This window comes from Canis lupus, chromosome 5 (genome assembly GCF_011100685.1).
Source record: "Canis lupus familiaris isolate Mischka breed German Shepherd chromosome 5, alternate assembly UU_Cfam_GSD_1.0, whole genome shotgun sequence".
Taxonomy (NCBI): Eukaryota; Metazoa; Chordata; class Mammalia; order Carnivora; family Canidae; genus Canis; species Canis lupus.
The window spans coordinates 30713720-30738313 of record NC_049226.1 but is presented as its reverse complement, the minus strand read 5'-3'; the positions used below and the strand labels follow the sequence as shown (position 1 = coordinate 30738313).

Below are 24594 nucleotides of genomic sequence, written 5' to 3'. Positions count from 1 at the left end.
GGCCCACGTGGTCGGGAGCATGGCGGAGACGGAGAGCCGCGCGGCCGCGGAGCCTGGGAGCCCCGGGGGGGCGGCCGACAGCGGCGCCCGGCCCGCCGATCGTGAGGGCCTGCTGAAGCAGAGCCGCGAGTTCTTGGACTTCTTCTGGGACATCGCGAAGCCGGAGCAGGAGACGCGGCTGGCGGCCACGGAGAACCTGCTGGAGTATCTGCGCGCGAGGCCACAGGTGCGGCGGCGGCGGAGGAGGGCGGGGGGTGCACGGGGGGGGGGGCCGGGGCCGCGGAGGAGGGCGGGGGGGCGGGGGGCCCGGGGCGGCGGCGGGGGGCCCCGGGCCAGCGCGGCACGACCGTTCTGACCGCTGCACGCGCTTGCTGGGCAGGGGTCCGAGATGAAGTACGCCCTGAAGCGCCTCGTCACCGGGCTCGGGGCCGGCCGGGAGACTGCCCGGCCCTGCTACAGTGTGGCCCTGGCACAGGTGAGGAGGCGGCTCCTGGAAGGGGGCCCAGCGGTGCGGGTCGGAGCAGTGGGGACAAGGGAGAAGCTGGGAGGGTGCTCGTCTCAGCAGCATGCGGAGCCGGTGGTCCCGGGGGTTGGTGGCATCCGAGCCGAAGCTGGCGTCCCTGCAGGCCTGCCGCCCACAGAGAAGCGCAGGCGGGTGGAGGGGAGGGCGAGCTGGTTTCCTGCTTCGGCCCAGGGGTTGGCTGGTCTCAGAGGTGCATTTAGGGGGTATTGTGAGCTCCAGGGTGGGTTGCTTTGTATTTTCAGGGATCAGGGCTTTTTCTCTTCCAGCGGTAATTCTGCCGGGTATAGGCCACCCCTGAGGCACAAGGGCATGTGGGAGGCCATTTCAGACCCAGTCCCTCAGGAACCCCCTGTGGGCAGCTCAGAGCAGGCAGTGGAGGTAGAGTGGGTGGGCATGAGTCAGGGAGGCTAGATTGGGCTGAGCAGCAGCGTTGCACACCAGCACTGCTCGGGCAAGGGCAGTTTCAAGGGGCACCAGGGCCTCTGGGTACTAGTTGGAGGGACACGTGGGAGGAGGCTGGACCTCCGCCCTGAGCCCCTCTTGCCCTCCTGCTCCCCCCTCAACCCCGTAGCTGTTACAGTCTTTTGAAGACATTCCCTTGTGCAGCGTCTTGCAGCAGATCCAGGAGAAGCATGACCTGCAGAAAGCGAAGAAGGTGAGAGAGCTAGTGGCTTTAGATCGGCAGCCCCAGATGGGGTTACTCAGACCCTTTTTATCTCAGCCTGAAATTTTTCTTTAGGCCATGATGAGACCTGCTCTTTTTGCAAACCTGTTTGGGGTGCTCGCCCTCTTTCAATCAGGCAGGCTAGTGAAGGTAAGCGCTTTGGGGGTAAGGGTACATGGAGGGGCTTGGGAGTGCTGGGGGTCCGTGGCATGCTCTGCTTATATGCCCTCTCCCCACTGTGGGCACCAGGACTCAGAGGCCCTGATGAAGGCGGTAAAGCTGCTGCAGATCCTCGCCCAGCACCACAACCACTTGCAGGAACAGCCTCAGAAGGCCCTGGTGGACATACTGTCTGAGGTATGGGCTTAACAGCCACAGGACCTCTGGCATCGCTCCCGATGTGGAAACACTGAAGAGAGCAGAGGAAGACAGATGTTCTAGGGAGAGCTATGTCACAGATAGGTGTTTAGTCTAACGTACTTGGAGCAGTATTTCAACACAAAGTGTAAAAACGTGCAGAGTGTCTTTATGTTCTTTTCACATCAGGTTTCTAGAGTCTGTTGTGTGTTTTGTACCTAATGGCACATTTCCAGTCAGGTTAGCACGTTCCAAGAGCTCAGTGTTTGCCACATTGGACAATATAGTCCTAGAATAGCACCTAATATGTGGCAAATACATTAAATGTGTTGTTTTGGATGGAGAGGAACCCCCCAGGACTCCTCGCCCTGCTTGGGAAATGGAGGTGTGCTCGTATCTAGAACCCTTTGCTCTTGAGGAAGAGGCAAGGACTGGCATAGCCCTGGCCCCAGAGCTAGAAGGACCTGAATCCAAGTCCTAGCTCTCCATTTACCTCCTGTAAGAAATGAGCCACTCCTGAAAAAAAAAAAAAAACCGAGAGGAATAATTTTAAAAGTAGCTAGTTAGCACCAGCAGGTAGTTACTAGAATCCTGGGACTGGGGGGTGGGGGAGGTTGAGCTTTTCAGCCGGTACCATGTAACGATCCTGATGCCTGCCAGGGTGGATTGTGGCTATCCCACCCCAGACTGGCACTGTCGGGACCTCATGGGACCCTAGGCAGATGGAACAGCCCGTGGGGCTTACATGGCAGGAGAGGTGACACAGGGTGCTGGGGGAGCTGCTGCCACCACCCCCACTCCAACTTGTGTCCCCACCCCAGGTCCCGGAAGCCGTGTTGCAGGAGATCCTGCCAAAAGTCCTCAAGGCGGACTTAAATTCGGTGCTGGGCTCCCCTGAGCACCTGGAGCTCTTCCTCTTGGCCCAGCAGAAGGTGCCTGAGAAGCTGAAGGAGCTGATAGGACCCGTCAACCTGTTCTCAGATGAGAACATCCCCAGGTGTGAGGGATGTGGGAGGATGGGCTCCCCCAGGGACCCTGTTGTCTGGTTGGCCGGTGCCCCCTGAGTTCCCTCCATCCCTTCCGCAGACTGGTGAACGTCCTGAAGACGGCAGCTGCCTCTGTGAAGAAAGAACGCAAGCTGCCCACTGTGGCCCTGGACCTGCTCCGCCTGGCGCTTCAGGAGGGCAGGTTCCCATGGTTCTGGAAGGAAGTTGTGGAGCAGGGGCTGCTGAAGAAGCAGTTCTGGCCAGCCAGGTACGTGTGGCGCTTGTCCTCTGCACACCTCCTTTCCTGTTCGGTGGTGGGGTGGGCTCGGGGCCCCAGACACCACTTGGTGTGGCCCAGGCTCTGACCAGGCTCTGCTGCACACCCCTCAGCTACCTATGTTTCCGCCTGCTGGGCACTGCCCTGCCCCTGCTGTCCAAGGAGCAGCTGCCGCTGGTGATGCAGGGGGACCTGATCCGGCATTTTGGGGAGCACATGGTCACTGCTAAGGTGGGTATCCCCCCTCCCCCAGCAGCCCAGCACTGCCAGGAGGGGCAGGCCACCCCTTGGGTCAGCTTCTCGAGAACGTTGCTCTTTGCTGCAGCATCCTGGTCTTCCTACCTCGGTGGTCTTGCTGGGGAACTGGGTGTCCCTTCCACCTGGTGGTGGTTTGGCCAGGTCAGTCCTTCTGGTCTCAGGCCCCTCAGCTGAGGCACGTGTGGCCAGCGGCCCACCCAGACCTCCCCCGTCCCCAGCTGGTGTCAATGGGGAGAGTCATCTTGGTCCCTGACATACTGAGCACTGTGCATGGCCCCATGCTACACTGCGCACTGGATGGGGGAATCAGGTGCTGGTTAGGAGTTCAGAGTAGAGAGCCAGGCTGACTCCCCCGGCCTGGGCCTGCCGCCTCTGTTGCGACCGGTGTCTTTCTTAGGTGCTGTGAATGTGATAGGGTTAGAGCCCCTAGAGCGCTCATGGCTTCCCCGGTGCCCAGGAAGTACTCCTGGGGGGCTGTCCTCACCTCCCATCCCTATAGTGGGTTTCTGTTCTGTGCGGAGTGGGGCAGGGAGGCCAGATCGGCGGCTCCATGTCCCAGATGCACCACCTGGAACTCCATGACCCTGAAAAGTTAGTGGCCAGCTTTTTCTGTGCCACGCTTTCTTTATCTGTGAGATGCCACGAGGGGCCCAGTGTGAAGGGTTGTCATGAACGTGAAACCCGCCACCACCCAAAGCCTCGTGGCTGTGGTGCCCCCGTGGGCATTGCTGGGTGCTGAGCCCCATAGCACTATAGCCAGGTGCTTGAGATGTGGGGTTTGAACCTGGTCAGAGTATAGAATAGCCCGTCTGCACCCTGCTCCGCTGCTCCTCCGTCCTGGGCCTAGAAAGCAGCCTGTCAGGTACAGCAGGTGAGAGTGGGCGGAGGGCCACCTGGGGCAGGAGCAGGTGGATGGCGTCAGGGCCACAGCGTGGCTCAGCCTGGCTGCATACAGGGCTTGGGCTTCCCAGGCCTCAGTCTCATCTGTTGGGGAGAGGCTGGCGGGGCCGTGGGCCTCCTGGCTGGTGACCCCAATGTTGGGCCTGACTCCTCGCAGCTCCCAAACCAGTTCAAGTTTGCTCCGGAGATGAACGAGTACTTGAGTGCCTTCCTGGAAAGCTGCCGGGATGACCCCGAGCGGCAGCTGGCTGTGGTGGTGGCCTTCACGTGCGTCACCAACCAGGGCCTCCCTGTCCTGCCTACGTTCTGGAGGGTTGTGCGATCCCTGAGTGCCCCTGCTCTCAAGGGCTACGTGGCCTGGCTGCGGGACATGTTTCTCCGGCCTGACCTGGACTCCCTGGTGGACTTCAGCACCAGCGGCCAGAAGAAAGCTCAGGATGCCTCGCTGCACGTGTGAGTGGCCAAGTGGAGCCAGGAGAGCTCAGCCCTCCTTCCCGCGGGGCCTGGGCAGGGCAAGGGAAGGGCAGGGGAGCCCCTGAACTCAGGGTCTGGGTTTCCTCATGTGTTCCTGTGCTGTGGTTGGAGGAGCTAGTGTCAGTCTCCAGGGTGGGGGGCAGAGAACCTGAGTGGCTCCCGTAACCTGGCTCCCACCCACCAGGCCTGAGCGTGCTGTGCTGCGGCTGCGGAAGTGGGTCATCCTTCGCCTGGTCAGCATGGTGGACGCTTTGCATGCAGAGAAGGAGGAGGATGTGATTGAGGAGGTGGCCAGGTAGGGCAGGCTCTGCCCCCCGCACCCCACGGGGGACAAGAATGGGCCTTTTGTCTGGTCCTAGACCTGGTGTGGTCTCCCTGGAGCCTGAAGCCTGGGGGCTGGGTCAGCACTGGAGGGCCACTCGTACCCCTTGCAGGGGCCCCCAACACTGGCCTCCTGTCTCAGGGGGTCTCCTGCAGCCCTCACCATGGTCCCAGAAGAAGGCAGCCCTTGTGTGCAGAGCCTGTTTGTGCAGGCTGGAGATGAGACTTGGGAAACGTTCCTTGTGCTGCCACTGGCCCTGGGCGCTGGGTGGTACCCTCCTGGGAGGGGGCTGCGGCCATCCCTGGCTCTCCCACCCTCTCCAGGTTTTGTTTCTTCCACTCGTTCTTCGAAACAAAGAAGCCTACATCCCAGATTCCAGAGACCGAACAGCGGTTCTCCTTCCCTCTGGAGAGCCGGACCCGGGAGGTGGTCAGCAGTGCCTTCTTCAGGTGGGCTGCGGGCAGGCTGGGTGGGGGGCTTCTTGGCTTGGAGAGCACAGAGGCCTAGTGAGCTCCAGCAGGTCAGGGTGTGGGCGGCCCGGTCTGTGACCCCAGCCCCATCCTTGCCCAGCCTGCTGCAGACCCTCAGCACGCAGTTCAGGCAGGCGCCAGAGCCCACCCAGGACCGGCCACCCTGGACCCACCGCTTGGTACAATTCGCGGACTCGCTATTGAACCGCAGCCGCAATGTGACTCCCCTGACACCCTTCAGCTCACAGCAGCGCCAGGCTTGGGACCGGTAAGGGGCCGTGGTTGCCTTTGGGGAGGTGGGACACCTGAGGTCCAGTGGGGGATGGTGGCCTGAGAGCATGCCCATGTCACCCCAGGATGCTGCAGACGCTGAAGGAGCTGGACGCCTGCCCCCCAGAGGCCAAGGCCAAGGCCAGTGCTTTCCAGCACCTGCTCTTCCTGGTGGGCGTCTACTTGTTCAAGGTACGGTGGTGAGTGGGGTGGAGGCTGTGCAAGTCGTGTGGCCAGTTTCTGAGGCCAGTCGGCCCTGGTCGAATTGCAGCCCAGGGAAGAGTTGCTGCATCCACTTCCCGGCCCCCTCGGATGCTGAGCTTCCTACGCGGCGTGTCTCACCCCCATGATTTTGTGGCAGGTGCTGCTCCCATCGGCCTGGGGGCGGGGGTGCAGAACTCCAGGCAGAGTAACCACACAGTCGCTGCCTGGGATTCACGCTGGGGTCAGACTCCCTGCCCCACAAAGGCCCCCAGACTTGCCTTCCTAAGCGGAGGTGGCGGGTGTGCAGGAGAAAGTATGGCCTATGGGGAGGGGCCTGCTGTGGGCAGTCGTGGCACATGGGGTGCTTTCAGGGCACTTCTGTCTGCTGTCAGCCGAGGAGTGAGGGCCTGACATCCTGTCCTGGAACCTCACCCACCAGAAGCCAAGTGGCAGGTTGGGGTGAGCGGGTGTGCCTGGGGCTCTACGCCCCAAGGTCATGTCCTGTGTGCTGGTGCCAGCCTGTCCCATGGCAGCATCTCCAGATGTCTTCCCCCACTGGGCTCCTCTGCAGTGCCAGAGGCCACGCAGGCGATGCAGGTGCCCCAGTCCCCGGTGGAGGCTGTGGTCTGGGCTCACCCCAGCAAGGTGGCGCAAAACTGGATTTGAGTTCGTTCAAAGTAATGAGTGCTGGGGGTCCAAGCCCCTGACCCAGCTGGCCTTGTCGCCCCCAGGTGGTGGTGGGGACGTTGGGCTCCAGGCCCTGTGGCCCCATGTGGTACAAAAGCCGCGGCCCCCGGGGTCCTCTGCCCTGGGTGTGAGGGACCTGGGCCTTGTGCCTCCCCCCACTGCGCCCGCCTTACTGGCCCCTCCCCTGGCTCAGCAAGGCTGGGGGTGGGGCCGGCCTCTGACCTGGTCCTCACCCTCCCATAGTCCCCTGTGGAGAGCTGCGATCTTCTGGGTGACATCCAGACCTGCATCAAGAAAAGCCTAGGGGAGAAGACGCGCCGGACTCGCTCCAAGGCTGCCAGTGGGTCACAGCCCTGGGGTGGGGACAGGGCACATCCTGGGCTCCTGTGGACGTGGAATGGGGTGGTGGGGACCTGCCCAGGCTCAGCTGTCCCACCTGCAGACCCCCAGGAGCCGCCGTGGGTGGAGGTGCTGGTGGAGATCCTGCTGGCCCTCCTGGCCCAGCCCAGCCACCTGATGCGCCAGGTGGCCCGGACCGTGTTCAGCCACATCTGCTCACACCTGACGCCACGTGCTCTGCAGCTGATCTTGGATGTGAGTGGGGAGATGGGGCCTGGATGGGACTCTCCCAGCCCTGTGGCTGCCTCCTCACCGTGACCCGCAGAGCGGGTAGGGGCCTGAACCCAGACCACTTCTGTGCAGGTGGTCCCCCGGGGGCCACAGGGGTCTCAGTGTGGCCTCCTCTCCCAGGCTCTGTTTCCTCCTTGAGAGGAGCCTTTTGGCCCAGACTGGACAGGGCCCGGTCAGGGGAGGGGGAAGCGTCTGCGCTACAGACACGTTGGCCATTGGGGAACCTGCAGGTGCTGAACCCTGAGCAGAGCCCAGAGGAGGACAGCGTGGTGGTCACGGACGATTCTGAGAAGCAGCTGGAGAGCGAGGGGGTACGTGTTGGGCACAGTGGGGCAGGCGGATGTGTGGTGGGCGACAGGCGGTGCAATACAGTGGCTCCTGCAGGACAAGAGCTCGGAGAGTGAGGACGACAAACACTCAGCCAGCGAGGAGGACAGCGATGAGGAAGACAGTGATGAGGAGGACCGGGACGGGGATGTGGACCAGGGCTTCCGGGAGCAGCTCATGGCAGTGCTACAGGCGGGGAAGGCCCTGGTGAGCCACGGGCTGGGGTGGGAGGGCCTGCGTCCACACCAGCGGCCAGCCGCTCAGCGGGCCTCTTCCTCAGGGCACAGTGGACGGTGAGGATGACGATGACGACGAGCTGGGGGATGAGGCCATGATGGCCCTGGACCAGAGCCTTGCCAGCCTCTTCGCCGAGCAGAAGCTGCGCATCCAGGCCCGGAGGGATGAGAAGAACAAGCTGCGGAAGGAGAAGGTGCTCCGGCGAGACTTCCAGATCCGGGTGAGCCAGAGAGCTGCCAGCACCACCGTGTCCCACCTCCCATGCACACCCCACACCTGCTGACCTGCCTATGCTGGCCACAGGCTTTGGACCTGATCGAGGTGCTGGTGACCAAGCAGCCCGAGAACCCACTGGTCCTGGAGCTGCTGGAGCCCCTGCTGGACATCATCCGGCGTAGTATGCGCAGCAGCAGCTCCAAGCAGGAGCAGGACCTCTTGCACAAGACCGCCCGCATCTTCACGTGAGTGCGGCCTGCGACCCGGGCCCCTGGGCTCCCCACGATCTGGCGGGTGTGCCTCTTGCACTTGGCCCAGGCTCCTTGCCAGCCCCCCTACTGTGGTTCTGGGATGGGGACGGAGAGGGGCACCTGAGCCAGTGATGAGGTACCTGGGAGAGCCATCATGCTCCTCAGGCCCTGGGGGGGCACAGGTGGGGCAGAGGGTTGTGTCTCAGTGGGGACAGGCCAGACGCAGAGGTGTCAGCAGGAGCTCTGGTGGGGGGTGGGCAGCAGGAAAGAGGACACAGGTGGGGAGGGCACACTTGCTTTCTCCAGTGCTGACGCGGCCCAGGGACGGGAGATGCCAGTGTAGGTTACAGGCGAGAGTAGAGTCGGTCACCACACCCCCCACCTGTGTCCTGTCCAACATCTGTCAGGGTTGAGTTTGCTCTGTGACCGAGCACATGCCCTGAGCATGCAGACTGGCCTCAGGGCCCGGAGCCCGCTGTTCCACAGGAGACCGGTGCACCCAGGACACGTGGACCACACTTCCCCAGGGAGGGGATTCTGCTCTGGGTCACCCTCATCTGGCCTGTAGGCTGGCTTTGTGCAGTGGGGAGGGTGACGCAGGGGAGTGTGACCAGCTGTCCCCTGATGGCCCCATAGACACCACCTGTGCCGCTCCCGGCACTACTGCCACGATGTGGGCCGCTGCGTGGGGCCTCTGTACGCCCAGGTGGAGCGGCTGGTGGAGCAGGCTGGCCGCCAGGCCGATACTACCATTTCTCTCTACTACTTCAATGCGGCCCTCTACCTGCTGCGCGTCCTCAAGGGTAATGCCACCGACCCCGCCTGCAAGACCCAGAAAAAGGAGAAAGCCGGCCCCAAGCCCAGGGCCCCGGAGGTGAGCAGCCCTACCCATGCCTGGGGGCGAGTGGCGGCCCAGGAGAGAGCCCCCCCACCCCACAGGGCCCCCCGCCCCGGCCTCACGCGAGCGCTCTCCTGTGGCCCAGGCTACTGGCGGCTTGGATCTAAGCCTTGTGACCCCAGTCTACTCGTCTGCACTGACTTCTTTCCTGACCAAGCGCAACAGTCCGCTCACAATCCCCATGTTTCTCAGCCTCTTCTCTCGGCACCCGGTGAGTGGGGGTCCGCCCACCCCCGTGGCCCCCATGCCCCTGCCTGGCCCAGGTCCCCACTCACTGCCACGCCATCCCTCCCAGGTGCTCTGTAAGAGCCTGCTCCCTGTCGTGATCCAGCATGTGAGCGGCCCGGCGCGACCCCGCCACCAGGTAGGGATGTCCCTGATCCCGGCCGGGCGTCTGTGCCCTGGCGAGGGCAGAGCCATCCCTGCCCCTCAGACCTGCTGTCCCCAGGCCAGGGTGGGGGCCTTGGGGGCTGGTGAGGCTGGAGGGCGGTGGCACTGAGCAGATGGCAGGGCTGGGCGCTGACACAGCTACACCTGCCCGAGGAGACTGGTGCACCCAGAGCTGCAGCTCCCATGGGCTTGTCTATGGCTCTGTGAGCTTTGGGGCCATGCACTGAGGGCCCCTCCCTCCCCCAGGCCCAAGCCTGCGTGCTGCTCCAGAAGGCCTTGCCTACACGGGAGCTGCGGCTGTGCTTTGAGGACCCCGAGTGGGAGCAGCTTGTTGGCCAGATCTTGGCCAAGGTCACAGAGGTGAGGGCTGTGGGGTCCCTGCCCGCGTTTCCCACCCACAGTGGGTCTCTGGGACAGACCCTGCTCCTTGGCTAGGATTGGGCTGACACCCCTCCCCCCAGACGTGCCTCTCTCAGGGCTCCATGGGGTAGTGGGCAGCCCTGCAGAGCGACTCAGTCAGGTGTCTCCTCCCCAGAACCTGCGGACGCTGGGCGAGGCGCAGGCCAAATCGGAGCAGCAGAAGGAGCTGTCCTCCCTGGGGCTGCTCAACACCCTGTTCAGGACAGTCCATCAGGAGGTGGGTCCCCGGTGACCACCGTCCATGGGAGGATGGGGAGGTCCTGGCCGCAGGTTTCCAGGGGCGGGGGGGTGGAGTTGGGCAATGCTTGGGCATCCTCGGGGAGGACTGGTCAGAGCCCCTGTGCAGGGTGCCACAGGGAGGAGATGCCTGGTCCAGGGCCGCATGGAGCAGCCCTCAAGTTTTGGGAGGGAGCCAGGGAGTGGGGGGGGGGTCTTGGAATTAACACCTCCCATGTGCACAGAGAGAACTTTGAGCAGGGAGAGGCCTGAGTGGGGAGCAAGAAGGGATTGGGGGCTCTTCCCTCCAGCGTGAGGGGGACGGGATGCTCAGGCAGGAGGGGCAGCCAGGGGTGCACGAGGGGCAGGGGTGGCAGGATGGGGACCCAGAGCCAGGCAGAGGCCCTGCCTCCCATTAGGGCTTCAGCCACAGCGTCCTCTGTCCCGCAGAAGCTGACCGTGGACCTGACCGCTGTGCTGGCCGTACTGCAGGGCAGGCAGCTGGGGGAGCACTCGGCGGGCTCCAGCCGCCTCCACGATCTCTATTGGCAGGCCATGAAGGCGCTTGGCGTGCAGTGCGTCCTGGGGGCTGGGGGGGATGCTGGGGGGGACCCTCAGGACAGGGGAGACCATGGGGGCACCGGGGAGACCCTTGGGGGGGGCTGTGGACAGCCTGGTCCCATGGGAGCAGAGGGGTGGCCTGTCCTCACTGGATGCCTCCTTACCCATGGGCTTTTCTCCAGGCGCCCCAAATCGGGGAAGAAGGATGCCAAGGAAGCCCCCAGTGCTGCGGAGACCCCTGTCAGCACCAAGAGGAAGAAGAAGGGGTTTTTGCCAGAGACCAAGAAGCGCAAGAAGCGTAAGTCAGAGGGTGCAGTGCCAGAGGAGGATGCCAAGCCCGCAGCCTCCGCCGGAGACCAGCCCCCTAGCACAGGCAAGAAGAGGAGACACAAGAGGAAGGCCCGGGCGCCAGCCCAGGCCCCGGAGAATGGGACGCCTGCCCCCAAGGGGCCAGCCCCAGACCCCAGCACCACAAGCCCTGGCACCCTTGCCAAGACCCCGAAGCCACAGAAGAAAAAGCGGAAGCTGTCCCAGGTGAATGGAGCCACCCCTGTGTCCCCTGTGCCATCATCGGGCAAAAAGCCTCAGAAGGATGTGCCTGAGAAGGGGGTGTCTGGCAAGTCACCGCAATCTGCCCTGCCACGGAAGAAGGCCAGGCTGTCTCTGGCCAGCAGGAGCCCCAGCCTCCTCCAGGGCACGGCCAAGAGAAAGAAGGCTCTCAGGAAGGCCAGGAAGCCCTGAACCTAGGCGGCCCCTGGCCCAGAGACCCCCGTGTGCAGCACGCATCCTGCACAGGCCCCCTGCAGGGTAGCAGCGCCCAGCCCTGGAGCGAGTGCACCCGCCATCCACTTGCCCCCAGGACTCCAGGAAGGGGCAAGGGCCCATGTCCCCCACCCCTGGGCTGCTCTGTCCCGGGAGGCAGCACTCCGCGATTTAAGTAGGTTTATTCCTTCGTTTACAAGAGGAATATATTTGGCTTCTCTCTTAAGATTCTGAGATTCACAATCAGCAGCTCTAAAAAATAAAGGAGCAGTTTGGCTTCCGGAAGGAAGAGGAGACAACACCTGGACCTGGTTCTTGTACAACAAGAATACATTGCTGGGGCCCCAGTGGAGGCCGGGGTGGGGTCCCCCTTGCAGGCGCCCCAGAGCTCAGAGAGGAGCGAATGTCCCGCCAGCGTGCACACAGAAGCCGCGCCAGCCACTAACCGCGGGGAGTGTCTGGTCTGCCCTGGACTCCTGCCGGCCACCTCGATTTCAGCCGGTGGGGGGAGGGGGCGCAGGGCACTGAGGGGTGGGGGAGTGCATGGGAGCACCACAGCCATGTGGAGCATAGCCTTGACCTCGGGTTCCACCCCTGGCCGTTGGCAGGACAGGAAGCTTCGTGGGGTGGCTGCTTCCTCTGGTCGTGAGGATGCTGGCTGCGGCTGCCCTGTGGCTTCTGGGAATAGTCACCTGGGCCCTGCCATGGTTAGGGCCCCACAGGGGGCGGGGGGGGGTGCCACCAGGGCCTTCACCCCTGGTGATGTCAGCTCCCCCACAGGCGGAGAGCCAGTCCAGGCAGCGGCCTAGCATCCGCGGGGACAAGTGTCCTGAGGGAAGTGGTGCACAACCCGGTAGGGCTGAGTCTACCCCAGGGTCAGAGGCCAGGACCTGAGGCCCAGACCCCTCCAGTCCAGGAGCTGCAGGTCTTCAGAGCTGCCATGTGGGAAAGTCCAGCTGTCCGGCCCCACAGCCTGGGGAGGCTGGAGGCTTGCCCAGGACCCCATCACGTGGCAACAGGCTGGGTGTGCCCCACACACCCACTGGGGGCTGCTTTCGCCATAGGTGCCATGCACCCTGCAGTCTGGCCCCAGGGCTGGGCGTCTGTCTGACTGCGTGGCTCCCCCACACACAGCCTTCCACGCCGGGTGAGGCCACGACCTGGTGCAGCCACGGCCACTGCCCAGGCCCAGACCAGAGAGGGTGGGTGCCTGGCCTCGGGTCGCACAAGTGGCTTTGAGACTGCCCCGCAGGGCTGGGATGCCGTGAGATGCCTCCCGAGTAGGACAGTGAGGGTTCCTCGCCGGCCCATAGGCACCTAGAGAGAGGGGCCAGGTCATTGGGGGGGGGGGGGGCAGTCCCACTCCCGCTGACTCCCCTTCCTCCTGCTGTTAGCAGAACTGGGCCTTTCTCTGTGCCCTGGGGGTGTTGGCCCTGGGGTGGTGACCTTGGGTCCTGCACTGCTGGGAAGTGCAGCCCCTGGAGGCCAGGCCCAGGGGAAAGTGCATGGCCTGCAGGGGGGTTCCTGCCCATCCAGCCATTCTGAGGCAGAGGGATCCTGCCAAGCCTGGGGCTGATGGGAGCTGCCTAGGCAAGGAGGTGCCTCGGAGAGGCTGCTCCCACTTCCAGAAGGTTTCCCAGGACCCCTTCCCTCCCGTGGCTGGGCCTGCCTGCACTCACGGCCTCAGACTTTGATGGAGGCGGGCGGCATCACCAGCTGGTTCACCCTGGGGGAGAGACGGGCGGGGGTCAAGGTGGCGGATCAGCGGCGGCCGGGCCCGGGCACTGATCTGGCGCATCGCATCTCGGGTGCCGGCTGGCCGGACGTGCCGGGCAGGGACCTCGTCAGCCCCAGGGGAAGGTGGGAGAGCCCAGGGGTGGGAGAGGAGAGACAGGAGCGGAGAGCAGACGAGAAGAGTCAGAGCCCCGGAGGCTGGGCGGCCCGCGAGGCCCCGCCCAGCATCACCCCCCACCACCCCCACCAGCAGCTGATGGCACGGCCCCGCCCCCCCAGCTGATGGCTGGCCCCCGGCTCCCGCAGGCCGTGCCCGCCCACTCACTGCTGCTCGGCCTTGGCGCGGTCGCCCAGGAAGAAGAGGGCCGTGGCCAGGAAGAACATGCCGCCCAGGACCACCACGAAGGGGCAGAGCATGAGGGCGTAGCCCAGGCTCAGGAACTCCCAGAGTGGGGAGTCCTTGGTGCTCTGGCGGATCAGGTCCGAGATCTGCGAGGGCGGGGCCGCGTCAGGGGGCGCCTCCCGCAGCCTCCCCACCTGGCTCGCCCGTACTCACAAAGCCGATGAGGTAGGGGCTCCCCGCGTCCCCCAGCAGGTGAGAGGTGAAGCTCTGCAGGGCGACGGCCGTGGCCCTTCGCGTGGGGATGACCACGTACTGTGTGCAAGAGGCAGGAGGTCAGAGGGCACAGGGCACAGCCCCAGCCTCGCCCTGGGGTCAGCTTGCCCCTGCAGCCCCTGTACCCGGACTCCCCGGCGTCGGGGTGGGGTGTGGGGTGGGGACCCCATCTGCGGTCTTGGGAACCCGAGGCCCTGCACACAGGTAACACATGGCGGCGGCGCTGGCACTGGGACCCCCCGACCCGAGGATCACGCTGGTTCCCCTCTGCGAGAGCCCTGGGAGGCAAAGGCTGGCCTGCAGGGGACACCCTCCCTCCCTCCCCACCGGCCAGGAGCGCCCCGAGGGCCCTGTGGGCCCCCCACCCCCACCCCACAGGGCTGGGGGCAGGGTGGCACGATCTGCCAGGATTGTGTGCTCCTGTTTCCAGCCATGGTCACATGGCTGTGATACTTCCTAAAATGGGACACGATTTCCCTGAGACCAGCAGCTGGGGTTGCCCCTAGGGGTGGGCAGGGACCCACAAGACCTCACTGTGTCCTTCCCTCTGCCGAGGGCTGTGCAGCCCCTTCTTCCTGCCACGGGCCTCCCTCCTCACCTACATACCTCCTCCATGTGCAGGAAGCTCAGGTGGGGCAGGCGGGACTCCTGGAGAAGGAGCCCCGGCAAGGCCCCAACTCCAGGCCCACTCTGACCTTGGCGTGTCCCAAGCCCAAGTGACAAGTCCACCCGGGGGCGCCCACACTCCCCACCCCTCCTGCCCCAACGGGGAGGGTCCCCAAGCCCTCCCCCCGCACACTGCTGGCTGCCAGTCATCAGGATCATGACCCCCCCCATCCTTCCATGACTAAGATGGCTCTTTGTCCCCGGCTGGCCCCACCACGGGCTCACAGGCAGGTGCACCCAGCCCAGCGAGCTCGGGGGAGGAGCTGACAGGCGGCAACCCCCACCACCACCCCCGCCCCCAAGGCCAGCCTGGCACCACCAGCCTCCCAGCCAAGCTGAGCCTACAGACATCCCACTCCTACCCCACACTATGCCCAGGCCTCTTGGCTGCAGGCCCCGCAGCCTGGTCTCCCGTAGCCTGGTCCCCCACAGCCTGATGCCCCGCAGCCTGGTCCCACACAGCCTGGTCCCACACGACCTGTGAGACCTGGTTGAGTACACGGGGACCCTGGCTTCCTCACCATGAGGATGTCTGCCGTGATGGCCCAATTAGAAAACAGCAGCGTCTCCCCAACAAAGATGCAGATCTGCCCAGGAGAGAGTGGAGCATCCAGTCAGGGACCTCACGAGGCTGCCGACAGGGAGCCCCTCACCTGCCACCACCTCCCGGAGCCTGCACTCCTGCCACGCAGGTGCAAAGGGATTGCAGACAGACAGGCGGATGGAGGAGCCTGGACAGAGCAAGGGTGGGCAGGGGAGGGCCTCCCCATGGGATGTCAGACTGTACTTCCTAGGTCAGAGGCCAACCCCCCGCCACGGGTGCGCCCTCCCTGCTCACAGGTGCACCCTCCCCGCTCACAGGCACATCCCCCACCCCCGCACTCACGTAGGCGCCCACGATGCTACTCTTGGCAGCCACGAAAATGAGGCAGATGAAGATGGCAGAGCCCAGCATGCCCACGGCGCACACCAGCGGGTCAGCCCGCTGAGTCCGCAGGCGGCACCAGCGCGTGGCTCCTGCCCCCGTGACCACGCCCAGGAAGCCAGTAAAGCAGGTGATGGCTCCGAAGATGAGGCTGTGTGGGGACGGGGCGCTGGCATGGGTGGGGGCTGGGCTCCCGCAGACGCCCCTCGCCGCCCCCGCCCTTGCCGGGCCCCACCTGTCCCTGGCCCCGCACGGCGGGCTGCTGCAGGTCTCCGCCGACTTCTGCACGACCTGCGCGCGGTGCAGGTACAGGGGGATCCACATGCCCAGAGCCCCTGTGGCGAAGGACACGGCCGACGTGGCCAAGGAGGAGAAGACGTAGCTGCGGCTGGGGAGACGCGGGGGCAGGGACGCTGAGCCGGGGACCACCCGCAGGAGCCCCCACCCCGCCCCAGGCTCAGGGTCCCCAGCCCCCCAGGCCTTTCCTAGTAACACTCACTTGCGGATCAGGGCCTTCATGTCACGGAGCCACGAGGTGCGCACCTTCAGCTGCCCCCCTAGCTGGTCTGCAGGGCCCCTCCTCGTGGCTGGGACCAGGATGAGGATGAGCGTTCCTGTGATCATGCCCACGATGGGGGACACCTGGGGGCAGGGGTGCAGCTGGGAGCCCAGGGCCCGCGGCTCCATCTCACCATGGGGCCCTGGGAGCTCCCCACCAACTATCGGGGGCAGGGGGTGCAGGGGGGAGCAGGGGCAGGATGGAAGGGGTGGACGAAGTCTGAGGAAGGGTCAGAATGCTTGGTGAATTAACGATGGAAAATCAGAAAAATGGATGATGGATGGAGAGAGAGAAAGACAAGCAAAGGGATAGACTCCGGGGGCATGATGAGAACAGGGAGCCAGAGACCAGCCCTGCCCACCCGCACCCGTGGGGGTGTGATGGTGGGGGCTAGGGGCTAGACCTACGGGTCTGGGGTGGCCTGGGGGCCTAGGAGAAGGGCTAGGGGGGCCTGGGGGGCTGAGGGAGAGGCTGGGGGCTCTGGGAGGGCCCAGAGTGCTGGGGGGTTTGGGGGGGTCCTGAGTCCTGGGGGGGTCTGGTGGCCTAGGGGAAGGGCTGGGGGGCTCTGGGAGGGCCTGAGTGCTAGGGGAGGGCCTGGGTCCTGGGGGACTGGGGTTAGGCCCTAGGGGGGCTGAGGGAGGCCCCAGGGGCCTGGCAGACACGAAGCTCCCACTGGTGATGGGGGTGGGGTTGTTGCTAGGGAAGGGCCCAGGCGCTTTTCCCCGTGTGCAGCCCAAAGCCAGGAACAGAACCTCCTGACACCCCCCCCCACCCCGCCGCAGAGCAGGGAGGTCGGTCCCCACCCCCGCGAGCCCATGGAGGGAGTTCCTCTCCACACCCCCCATCAAGAAATTCCACGGAGGCTGCTTCCTTCCTGCTTTTGAGGAAAAAACACTTTGTCTTCAGCTTCCGCTCGTCCGCGAGACTGGGGATCTCTGCTTCCTCTGATTGCGGCATCCTGGGGCCTCGGCAGACCGGCCTGACCCCCCACCCCAGGACAGGAAGGGGCCCCAGACCCCGGGACCCCCGCACACGGGCCGGAGCAGATGCAGGGCCTCCTGACACGTGGGAGGGTGTCCCCCAATTGATGGCCGCTGGACACCTGGGCCCCCCCGACGCCCCTGGGACACACGTGGGGGTCCGGCCCCCGAGGTGGATGGCCTGGGGCTCAGGGCGGGCTGGGGGGTCCTTACCCGCAGGGCCCAGTGCCAATCTCCGGCTGCCTGCTTGACGCTGGAGCCTGTGATGTAGCCCAGGCCGCTGCAGAGGACACGGGTTCAGGCACGGGTGACGGAGCTCTTGGGGGGGGCCCACCATGGCTCCAAGGCCAGCCACCGCATGCTCGAGCGCCAACCTCAGATGAGGTGGGGGGGATGTCTGCAGGGACCTCACCCGACCTCACCTGCCCAGCGGGATGGCAAAGTAAAACACGGAAAGCATGAGCGTGCGCGTGTTCTTGGTGAAGAGGTCGCCGATGATGGTGGGCGCGATGGTGGAGTAGCTGGCCTCGCCGATGCCCACCAGCCCCCGCGACAGCACCAGCAGCCAGAAGTGCTGTGGGAGGGTGGAGCTCGTGGGCCTCGCTCTGGCCCCCGCGGGCCAGGGGTGGCGGTGGCCCTGGCTGGACCTCCCGACCCCGCAGTGTGTCCAAGGGGAAGCCCCCCGCCCTGGGCTCGGCGCCCCCGCCCCACCACGTCAAGCGGCCGAGGCCGGCTGAGTGGGAAGGGCGGGCCGTGCCAGCTGCAGGGTCGACCCCTGCTGCCTGAGGCCTGAGAACCCAGCCTGGTCATCTTTCCCGGCCCCACCCTGACCACCCATCCGGCCAATGTCGCCCACACGTGGCCCTCCCCCGGGTCTCTGTCTGCCCATCTCCGGCCTGGCCGCCCCCCACCCGCCCCAGACCTGCCCTCCATCCCCTCTCTGGGGTCCGCTGCCCACACTCGGCCTTTGCCTGCTTGGCTGTTGGGCTGTCCGTGTGTCTTGATTCCCGTTGGCTGTCTGCGGATCGTGGGTACCCGTCCTCCCGACACCCGCGACCAGCGCCGTGGGTCCCCTTCCTGCCCCCCCCCCCCCCCCCCCCCCACTGTGCAGGGAGCTCAGACATGGTTCTTTGTGTGGCTTTAATCCCATGCTGCCCCGCCGGGTGAACTTCCCTGGCAGCCCCGGGTCACCGCCCTGCCCAGGACAGCCCGCTGCTCCCCACAACAAAGGCGCTGTTCCCTCACACGCAGCCCGCTCCGCTCCAGGGCGCGCAGTCCTCTGTCCCTGTCCGGGCCGCCTCCCCAAACCCGCTGCGCCAGGCGTTCTCCTCCTGCACACACACACACACACACACACACACACACACACACGGATGCTGTGCACACTTTCCAAACACAGACATGCAGGGCACCCATCGGCGCCCCCTCGCTCCCAGCCTCGGTCACGGTCTGGGGCCCAGTGGGCCAGTCCGTGCACACATCCTTCACGCTCTCAGGGCCCCATCCCGCGGCGCCCACACCCCGTCTGACCAGGGTGTCCCGGCCCCCCATTAGGTCATCATGTGTGCCGCCCCATGTGCCTGGGCCACCGTGTGTCTGTTGGGGTCGCGGGGGTACCCGTGGGGTCCTGCAGCACCCACCCAACAGACGCAGACCCATGATGCTGGGCACCTGCAGTCTGAGGCGCAGCCCAGTGGGATTTGAGCAGGGACCTCACTGCCGCCACCGCCACATGTGGCATCTCCCAAGGATGGCGGGACCAGCGCTGAGTCCTCCCAGAGGGTCTGCACCTGCTGCCTGGGCTCTGCACTGATCTACTGTGTCCGCATGTCTAGACGTCGCTTTGTCCCCGGCTCTCCCTGTCTGGAGCCCTTGGGCAGCCAGGCTGCTCTCCCGTCTGTGTCCGTGTCCCCTGGAATCGCCTCTGCCCAGGAGCAAGACCCACTCTCCACAGCATTCGAGGCTTTCCATCACCTGCTGGCCTTCCCGGCTCAAATGCCACCTCCTCCCAGAAGCCTTCCCTGACCCCACAGATTTCAGGACCCTACTGTGTGTTCAGTGAGGACCCATGGCTCGGTGCCCCTCCCAGAGGCTGGGAGCATTCGGGGCTCCCATCCCTTCTTCCCGCACCCAGCTTGGGTGCCGCCGAGGACAGGGCAGCATCTCCTCCTCCCTCTGTGTCCGGGCACAGCAGCCACCACCTGCCTGTGCTTCCTCTGCTTGAATGCTGCTACGGACGAGGAACTCACTACCCCCCAGAGCAACATCTCTCCCTTGTGGACAAAAGAATGGAAATCGTGATGTGTGGGACACCACCTGGCCCTGGCAGCTCGGCCATCTGTCACCACAAAGCTCCTGGCTGACCAGGGTTCCAGACGTCCTATAGACGGAGAAACAGAGGCCCTGGGATCCTGAGGCTGAACAGACCACAGAGTTGGGACCTTCAGGGTCAGACCATGGCGGCCGAGTGATAAACGCCTTCCTTACACCAAGGCCTCGGGCACTGGCCAGACCCTCAGAGGGTTGCTAGATGAGGAGGAGACTGTGGGCGGCACAGAGAGGGGCAGTGACACCCCCACCCCCAACAAGGGCCGCACAGCACAGTGACGCAGAGCTGGGACCAGCACTCGCCAGCCAGCTCCTGATGGGACAGGGTCTCTCAGACGCAGCTTGGCCGGTGGGGGGCCCTCCCGTTCACAGGGCCAGGACCCCACACCCCACTGCCCTGGGCAGACACCATCTGGGGCTCGAGTGAACAGGCCCAGAACCCCAGTCTGCAGGACAACTGGTCAACGGGGGCGGCCAGCCCAGCAGGGACAGGGCCAGACACTGTGGCGGGGGTGCAGGGGCACAGGCCTCACCTGCTGGGGGATGAAGGAGCTGGAGAAGGTGACAGCCGACCAGAAGAAGATGCCGCAGCTGAGGATCACCTTCCTGTTGAAGCGGTCACCCAGGTAGCCAAAGATGGGGGCAGCCACCATAAAGCTGCAGATGAACACTGTGCGGGAGAGGAAAGCGTGACAGGGGGCAGGTATCCGTGGGCACCAGGGGCCCCACCGTCCAGCCTGAGGCCTGGGGACGCCAATATCCAGCCCCAGGAGCCCCCCGCCCCGCAGCAGTCAGGAGACGAGACCTGCTCCCTCAGGTCCCACAGGAAGCCGAAGTCTGTGGGGCGGTGACCCTGTCTGATTCCAAGCGTGAGTCCCCTGCCACCTCATCCACCTGGGGAAGGGGCTTCAGAGAGGGAAAGCGGCCTCCCCAGGGACACAGAGCAAATCAGGGCCCCTCTGGCCTGGAGCCCCTGTCCCCCCGTCCCCCCCATCCTCCCATCCCCCCCGACACCGGCAGACACGGTCTTTGTCCACTCATCCATCTGCACCACAAAACAGAAACCCCTGCCCTCCTGGGAAGGACAACCGCGATAAAGTGGAGGCCGTGGTACGTCAGACAGTGAGGAGCACTGAGGAGGGTAACGGAGTGGAAACAGGAGACAAGAAATGTGTGTCTGACGCAAAGCAGACCTGAGGATTCCAGGTACAAGGGTCAGAAAGGGTGACGTTTCAGCAGAGACCTGGAGGAGATGAGGAGACAAATCGCGCAAATGTTGTGGCAAGAACGGCAAGTGCCAAGGCCCTGGGGCAGGAGTACGGTCTACATATTTGAAAACCAGCAAAGAGGCCAGAGTGGCTGGTGAGGAAGGACAGAGGGGGACGGGACGGAGGGGTGCAGGTTGGATAGGCAGCACCTCACAGCACGCCGTGGTGGCTGTGGGTCCCATGGCTGGGAAGGAAAACGGTGGGACGCTGGGCAGGGCCCTGGCACGACCTGGTTTCCTTCTAGAACAAGAGCATCAGCGCCATGGGAGATCACTGCCAGTGGTGAGTGGGGCCCTGGGGGTCAGGGGGCAGGCAGCTCCCTGCCCTTCCCCCATCCCCCGTAAGGCCACCGCACAGCTGATGGGCAGATGGCCCAGGTGGCCAGGGGTTCGGGTGGTGACCTCAGGGCTCCATCAGACAGAGTACAGACCCAGTGCATAGGGTGCGGGGAGGGGGGGCAGGGGGCAGGGCAGGGGGGATGGGGAGGAAGAGGGGCAGGGCGGAGGGAGGGAGGGAGGGGCAAGAGGGTGGGAAGGAGAGACAGCAGGGTGTGGGTGTGTGCTGTCAGGGGGCACCGGGGCAGAGCTGGCATGACCCTGCACAGGGCCCTCCCACCCACCGGCCAACCTCAGCCTCCCTGCCTGGAGCCGGGTCACGGGCCAGGTCCTGCGGACGCAGGTGTGCACCATGCAGGGGTGAGGTGGGGATGCACGCACATGGCCCACCCGGGCGGTGGTGCAAGGTGTGTACCAAGATGCCGACGCCGACGTGACATGGTCCTCACCTTGAGGCTCGCGCGACCTTCCTGGACGCCGCTCAGTGGCTGCGTGTGTGATGTAAGCACAGAAGTAGCGCAAGGAGGGGGTGCCCGGCGGACGGTGACAACTGACCCGCGCCCAGGTCAAGCCTGCGGATCCCACAGATGGCACTTCCAGCTGGGCCACCGCCCAGCCCCCCCAGCACCCCCTCCCCCACCCAGATTGGAGCGGATGTGGCCTCCACAGGGCTCACGGTGTGAGTGAGGAGAAAGCTGTGTTCCCTCCGTGCCTGTGCCTGCAGGCCACCCTGGGGGAAGGAGGCAGAGAGGCTTCCTGGAGGCGGTGATGTCAGCACCGGCGTTGAAGGGTGTGTAGGAGTTTACCGGGATGATGCTACTTAAACCTGGGACTGTGAATCACATCTACACAGGCAAGGGGGCCCCCGATGTTTAGGGAGGCACAGTGCTTATGGTCACCAAGGACACTAACCGTCAGGTCCCAGCACACACCCTGGATGTAAGTGCGAGTCACCTCCCTGCTGTGCACTACCCTCTTCCTCCCACAGAGAAACACAGAGGCCACAAGGACAGAGGTCACATGACTGCGAGGGGCAGGGGCTGGCCAGGCCAGCTTACACCCCAATCTAACCTGGGGTCCTAGCACTCGATCCCCCTACAGACTGCAGGGCGGGGACAGGGGTGCCCGGCTGATGGGACCACTCAGGGCACGCTGGGGACAGCAGGGAGGTGGGCCGGGACTGTGGATGGGACAGCATGTCCACGCTCCCCCCAGGATGGGCCAAGGGGACAGCTGGCTCTACCCAGCGTAGGCCACTCTGGGGTGTCCCCAGCACCGCTCGCTGCAGAGGCACCTGGATGGCAAGTAGGGGTGCAGGTGCAGCCTGTCCCCACCGCCCACCTGAGCATCCAGCGACCTCACCCACAGAGAGCTGGGCACTACAGAGAGTGGTGGAAATCTCCCCACGGCCCTCCTGACCCGGACACCTGGGGCCTTCCCCCTGGGGGACAGGGTGTCCAGAGCCTGGACAGACAGCAATCGGTCCATCTTCACAGCCCCGCCGCCCCCCCCCCCCCCCGCTCATGGTGGACGGCAGAGGGAGAACCCGCCCGGGCCCTGGGGAGGCACAGCCTGACACGAACGCTGTCCCTGGTGGGGATGCACCCCATAGCTGGCCAGCAGGCCACGGTGCTGGGAAGGAAGAGGCCAGGCTGCAGGCTTCCTCGACCTCGGGATGAGCGGCCTTCCCAGCCACTCCCGCACGAGGACATCCCGTGGTCCTGGAGCATAGGGAAGCCCTTGTTAGGGCATGTGGCTGAGCCCACAGGACAAGGACAATGGGTGGGGTGGGCAGGGGGATGACCTTGGGAACCCCTGGGGGAGTGGGGGGTGGGGGCCTCAGGCCAAGCGCAGCCTGGGAGGGGCTGCCCCAACTCGGGGCCCAGGACCACCCCATGGAGGGTGCTGCACCCGCTGACACTGCCTGCCGGGCTGCACTTGACCCTGCAAGCCCCAGAAGGTGGTCCTGGGGCTGGAGCCGCTGAGGTCTGAGCTGGGGGTCCCAGCCTCCCCCTCCCACCACCCTTGAGCTCAGGTCCGGCCCCCACCTTAGCCTCAGCTGAACCGGGGCTAGTGGACCTGTCATTTGGGGAGACTTGCCATCCTCTATCACCTGTGGGCAGGGAGGGTCACTGGGGCTGGCCGTGCCCACAGGGCATGGACGATGGGGGACCCAGCACTGCCCTGTGTCCACAGCTGGGCGTCCATGGTGCTCAGACGTCCCGCAGGAACACAGGGAACCACCCGTCCCGCCCCCGCTCAAGGCCAAAGTGCCAGGCAGTCCTGCAGGCCTCACAGGGTCGGGTTCTGGGCGTCCCTGGGACAGGAGGGCTGGGCCGGACACATGGAGACGGAGCGAGGCCAGGACGCTGCCGTCTGGTTTCAGTCTGAGCTGGCTCTTCCTCTGTCCCCATCCCCGCCCTGGATCGGCCTCGTGACGGCGCCAAACACAGCCCTGCGCTGTCCCCCTGCCCTCACCCGCCACCACCCGTGGCCCCACACGGGGCATCCCCACGCGCGCCTCTTGAGGGGCCCGCCTGCTCTGGAGCCTTCTCTGGCCCCCGGACCCTGAAGTGGACGCGTGTGCAGCACCTGCGGCATGTACTGCCTGCCGCCCACCTCCCCGCCCACTGTGTCCCCCAGGGTCTTCTGATTTGCTAATTCTCTCTCCGACCGGGTCTGAATGTCATGGGTCGGCACACACGTTTCACTGTGAGTGCGGGGTTCAGGTGTGTTTAGGGAGCTCCCCGTGCTCTTGGCGCCGGGCCACTCTCGGGGGGTGCGCTCTCTCTGTGGAAACTGAGCACACGGTGGCGAAGCCCCCAGGGCGGACTCACAGGTACCTGCTCAGGGACAGCTTCTCCGCGCTCCCCGTCGGTCGGCATCCTCCCCAGGGGCTCTGCTCACAGTGGGGTAGCAGCATGTCCCACACGGGCCCCGGGGTCATCGAACCAGAGGGAGCAGCTCCAGACCTGCCTCCACCAGGCCCTCTGTGCAGAAGGGCCCAGAAACCCTCCACGCTCTGCACAGACCCCGCACCAGAGCCGGGATGGACAATAGAAAAGCTGCCACTGGCTGGACACAGAGAGCGGGCCCTGGGTTCTGGGAGGAAACTGAGTCACCCAGGCGAAGCCAGAGGCCAAGGCTGCACCGGGCCGACCCTCAGGGCAGAAACCCCAGAGCCCCGGCGCCTGGCGGTGAGGGCCACGTTTGAGCCGACCGAGTGGCAGCTCTGGAGTGGCATGGCACTGTTCTCTCTCCTTTTTATGTATACTTAAAATTTTTCATCGTAAAATGTTTATAGTAAAAATACCGTAACCAATGCCCGTGATGGAGAGTGGTCCCCAGGTGCCCCACACCGCTTGGCTCTGACACCCGCTCCCCATCCTGCTTCTCGGTTCGGTTCTCCAAACCGGCACCTGGGAATCCCCCACCTTGGCTTTCCAGCTCAGCTACGTGGGCAACGTCTCCCTGGCATATTTTACCCGCTGGGGGCAGGGGAAAGAGGGCTCCCCACATCCACTCCCACAGACGGCCGGACGTCCCTACCCTGAGCAGGCTCTAACCCACCCTTCGGAGCCCCGCACAAACGTCCGCTCCTCGGGGAAGCCTTCTCCACCTGCGGCCAACAGAGACTGGCACTGTGTCCCTGGGTCCCTACGTGGGGGGCCTGGGCAGGGCCTGGGCGTGTTCCGCCTCTACTGAGTGAGGGAATCACGGGAACATGGGGTGGGGCCCAGCCCTGGGCTCTGTGGCGACTCCTGCTGGCTGTGGGGTACAGCCAGCTCCTGGTTTCCCAAAATCTCAAGTGCCCAGCACGGTGACTCCACCACGGGCATGGGCAGAGGCTGGGCCCTGCATCTGTGGGGACTTGGGGCCCAGC

At 65.0% G+C, this 24594-nt stretch overlaps 2 protein-coding genes and 1 long non-coding RNA gene across 9 annotated transcripts in view; 2 read left to right on the top strand and 1 right to left on the bottom strand.

The window, feature by feature from the left end:
* Nucleotides 1–11601, top strand: MYBBP1A (MYB binding protein 1a). Its single transcript, XM_038536407.1, has 26 exons — nt 1–226; nt 380–475; nt 1095–1178; nt 1263–1337; nt 1437–1544; nt 2366–2541; nt 2631–2798; nt 2921–3038; nt 4123–4418; nt 4624–4734; nt 5085–5210; nt 5332–5499; nt 5588–5693; nt 6636–6732; nt 6835–6986; nt 7253–7333; nt 7407–7556; nt 7630–7806; nt 7890–8047; nt 8690–8927; nt 9037–9162; nt 9247–9315; nt 9588–9701; nt 9877–9978; nt 10428–10552; nt 10721–11601. Exons 1-26 carry the CDS (start codon nt 20–22, stop codon nt 11277–11279), a joined length of 3987 nt encoding a protein of 1328 aa, XP_038392335.1. The 5' UTR covers nt 1–19; the 3' UTR covers nt 11280–11601.
* Nucleotides 11467–24594, bottom strand: part of SPNS2 (sphingolipid transporter 2) — a 26024-nt gene continuing 12896 nt past the window's right edge. Inside the window, exons 2-14 of one of the 6 annotated variants that reach the window (XM_038536409.1) lie at nt 21161–21283; nt 20302–20351; nt 19642–19778; nt 17203–17354; nt 16994–17060; nt 15741–15883; nt 15477–15629; nt 15203–15392; nt 14838–14903; nt 13591–13689; nt 13360–13523; nt 12980–13171; nt 11467–12617 (exon numbers count right to left, since the gene is read on the bottom strand). In XM_038536409.1, the coding sequence (XP_038392337.1) occupies nt 12230–12617; nt 12980–13171; nt 13360–13523; nt 13591–13689; nt 14838–14903; nt 15203–15392; nt 15477–15629; nt 15741–15883; nt 16994–17060; nt 17203–17354; nt 19642–19761 (1734 nt within the window). In that variant the 5' untranslated portion in view covers nt 19762–19778; nt 20302–20351; nt 21161–21283 and the 3' untranslated portion in view covers nt 11467–12229. Of the gene's footprint in view, nt 12618–12979; nt 13172–13359; nt 13524–13590; nt 13690–14837; nt 14904–15202; nt 15393–15476; nt 15630–15740; nt 15884–16993; nt 17061–17202; nt 17355–19641; nt 19779–19913; nt 20067–20301; nt 20352–21160; nt 21284–24594 lie in introns of those variants that run through there. The other 5 variants (XR_005359406.1, XM_038536408.1, XM_038536410.1 and 2 more) reach the window with 5 other exon arrangements.
* LOC119871832 lies at nt 13305–17356 on the top strand. 2 transcript variants are annotated; one of them, XR_005359408.1, is made up of 4 exons: nt 13305–13602; nt 14896–15008; nt 15207–15371; nt 16707–17356. It is a non-coding gene; the product is annotated as an uncharacterized LOC119871832 (long non-coding RNA). The 2 variants fall into 2 exon arrangements; XR_005359407.1 differs by having other exon boundaries at nt 16583–16713.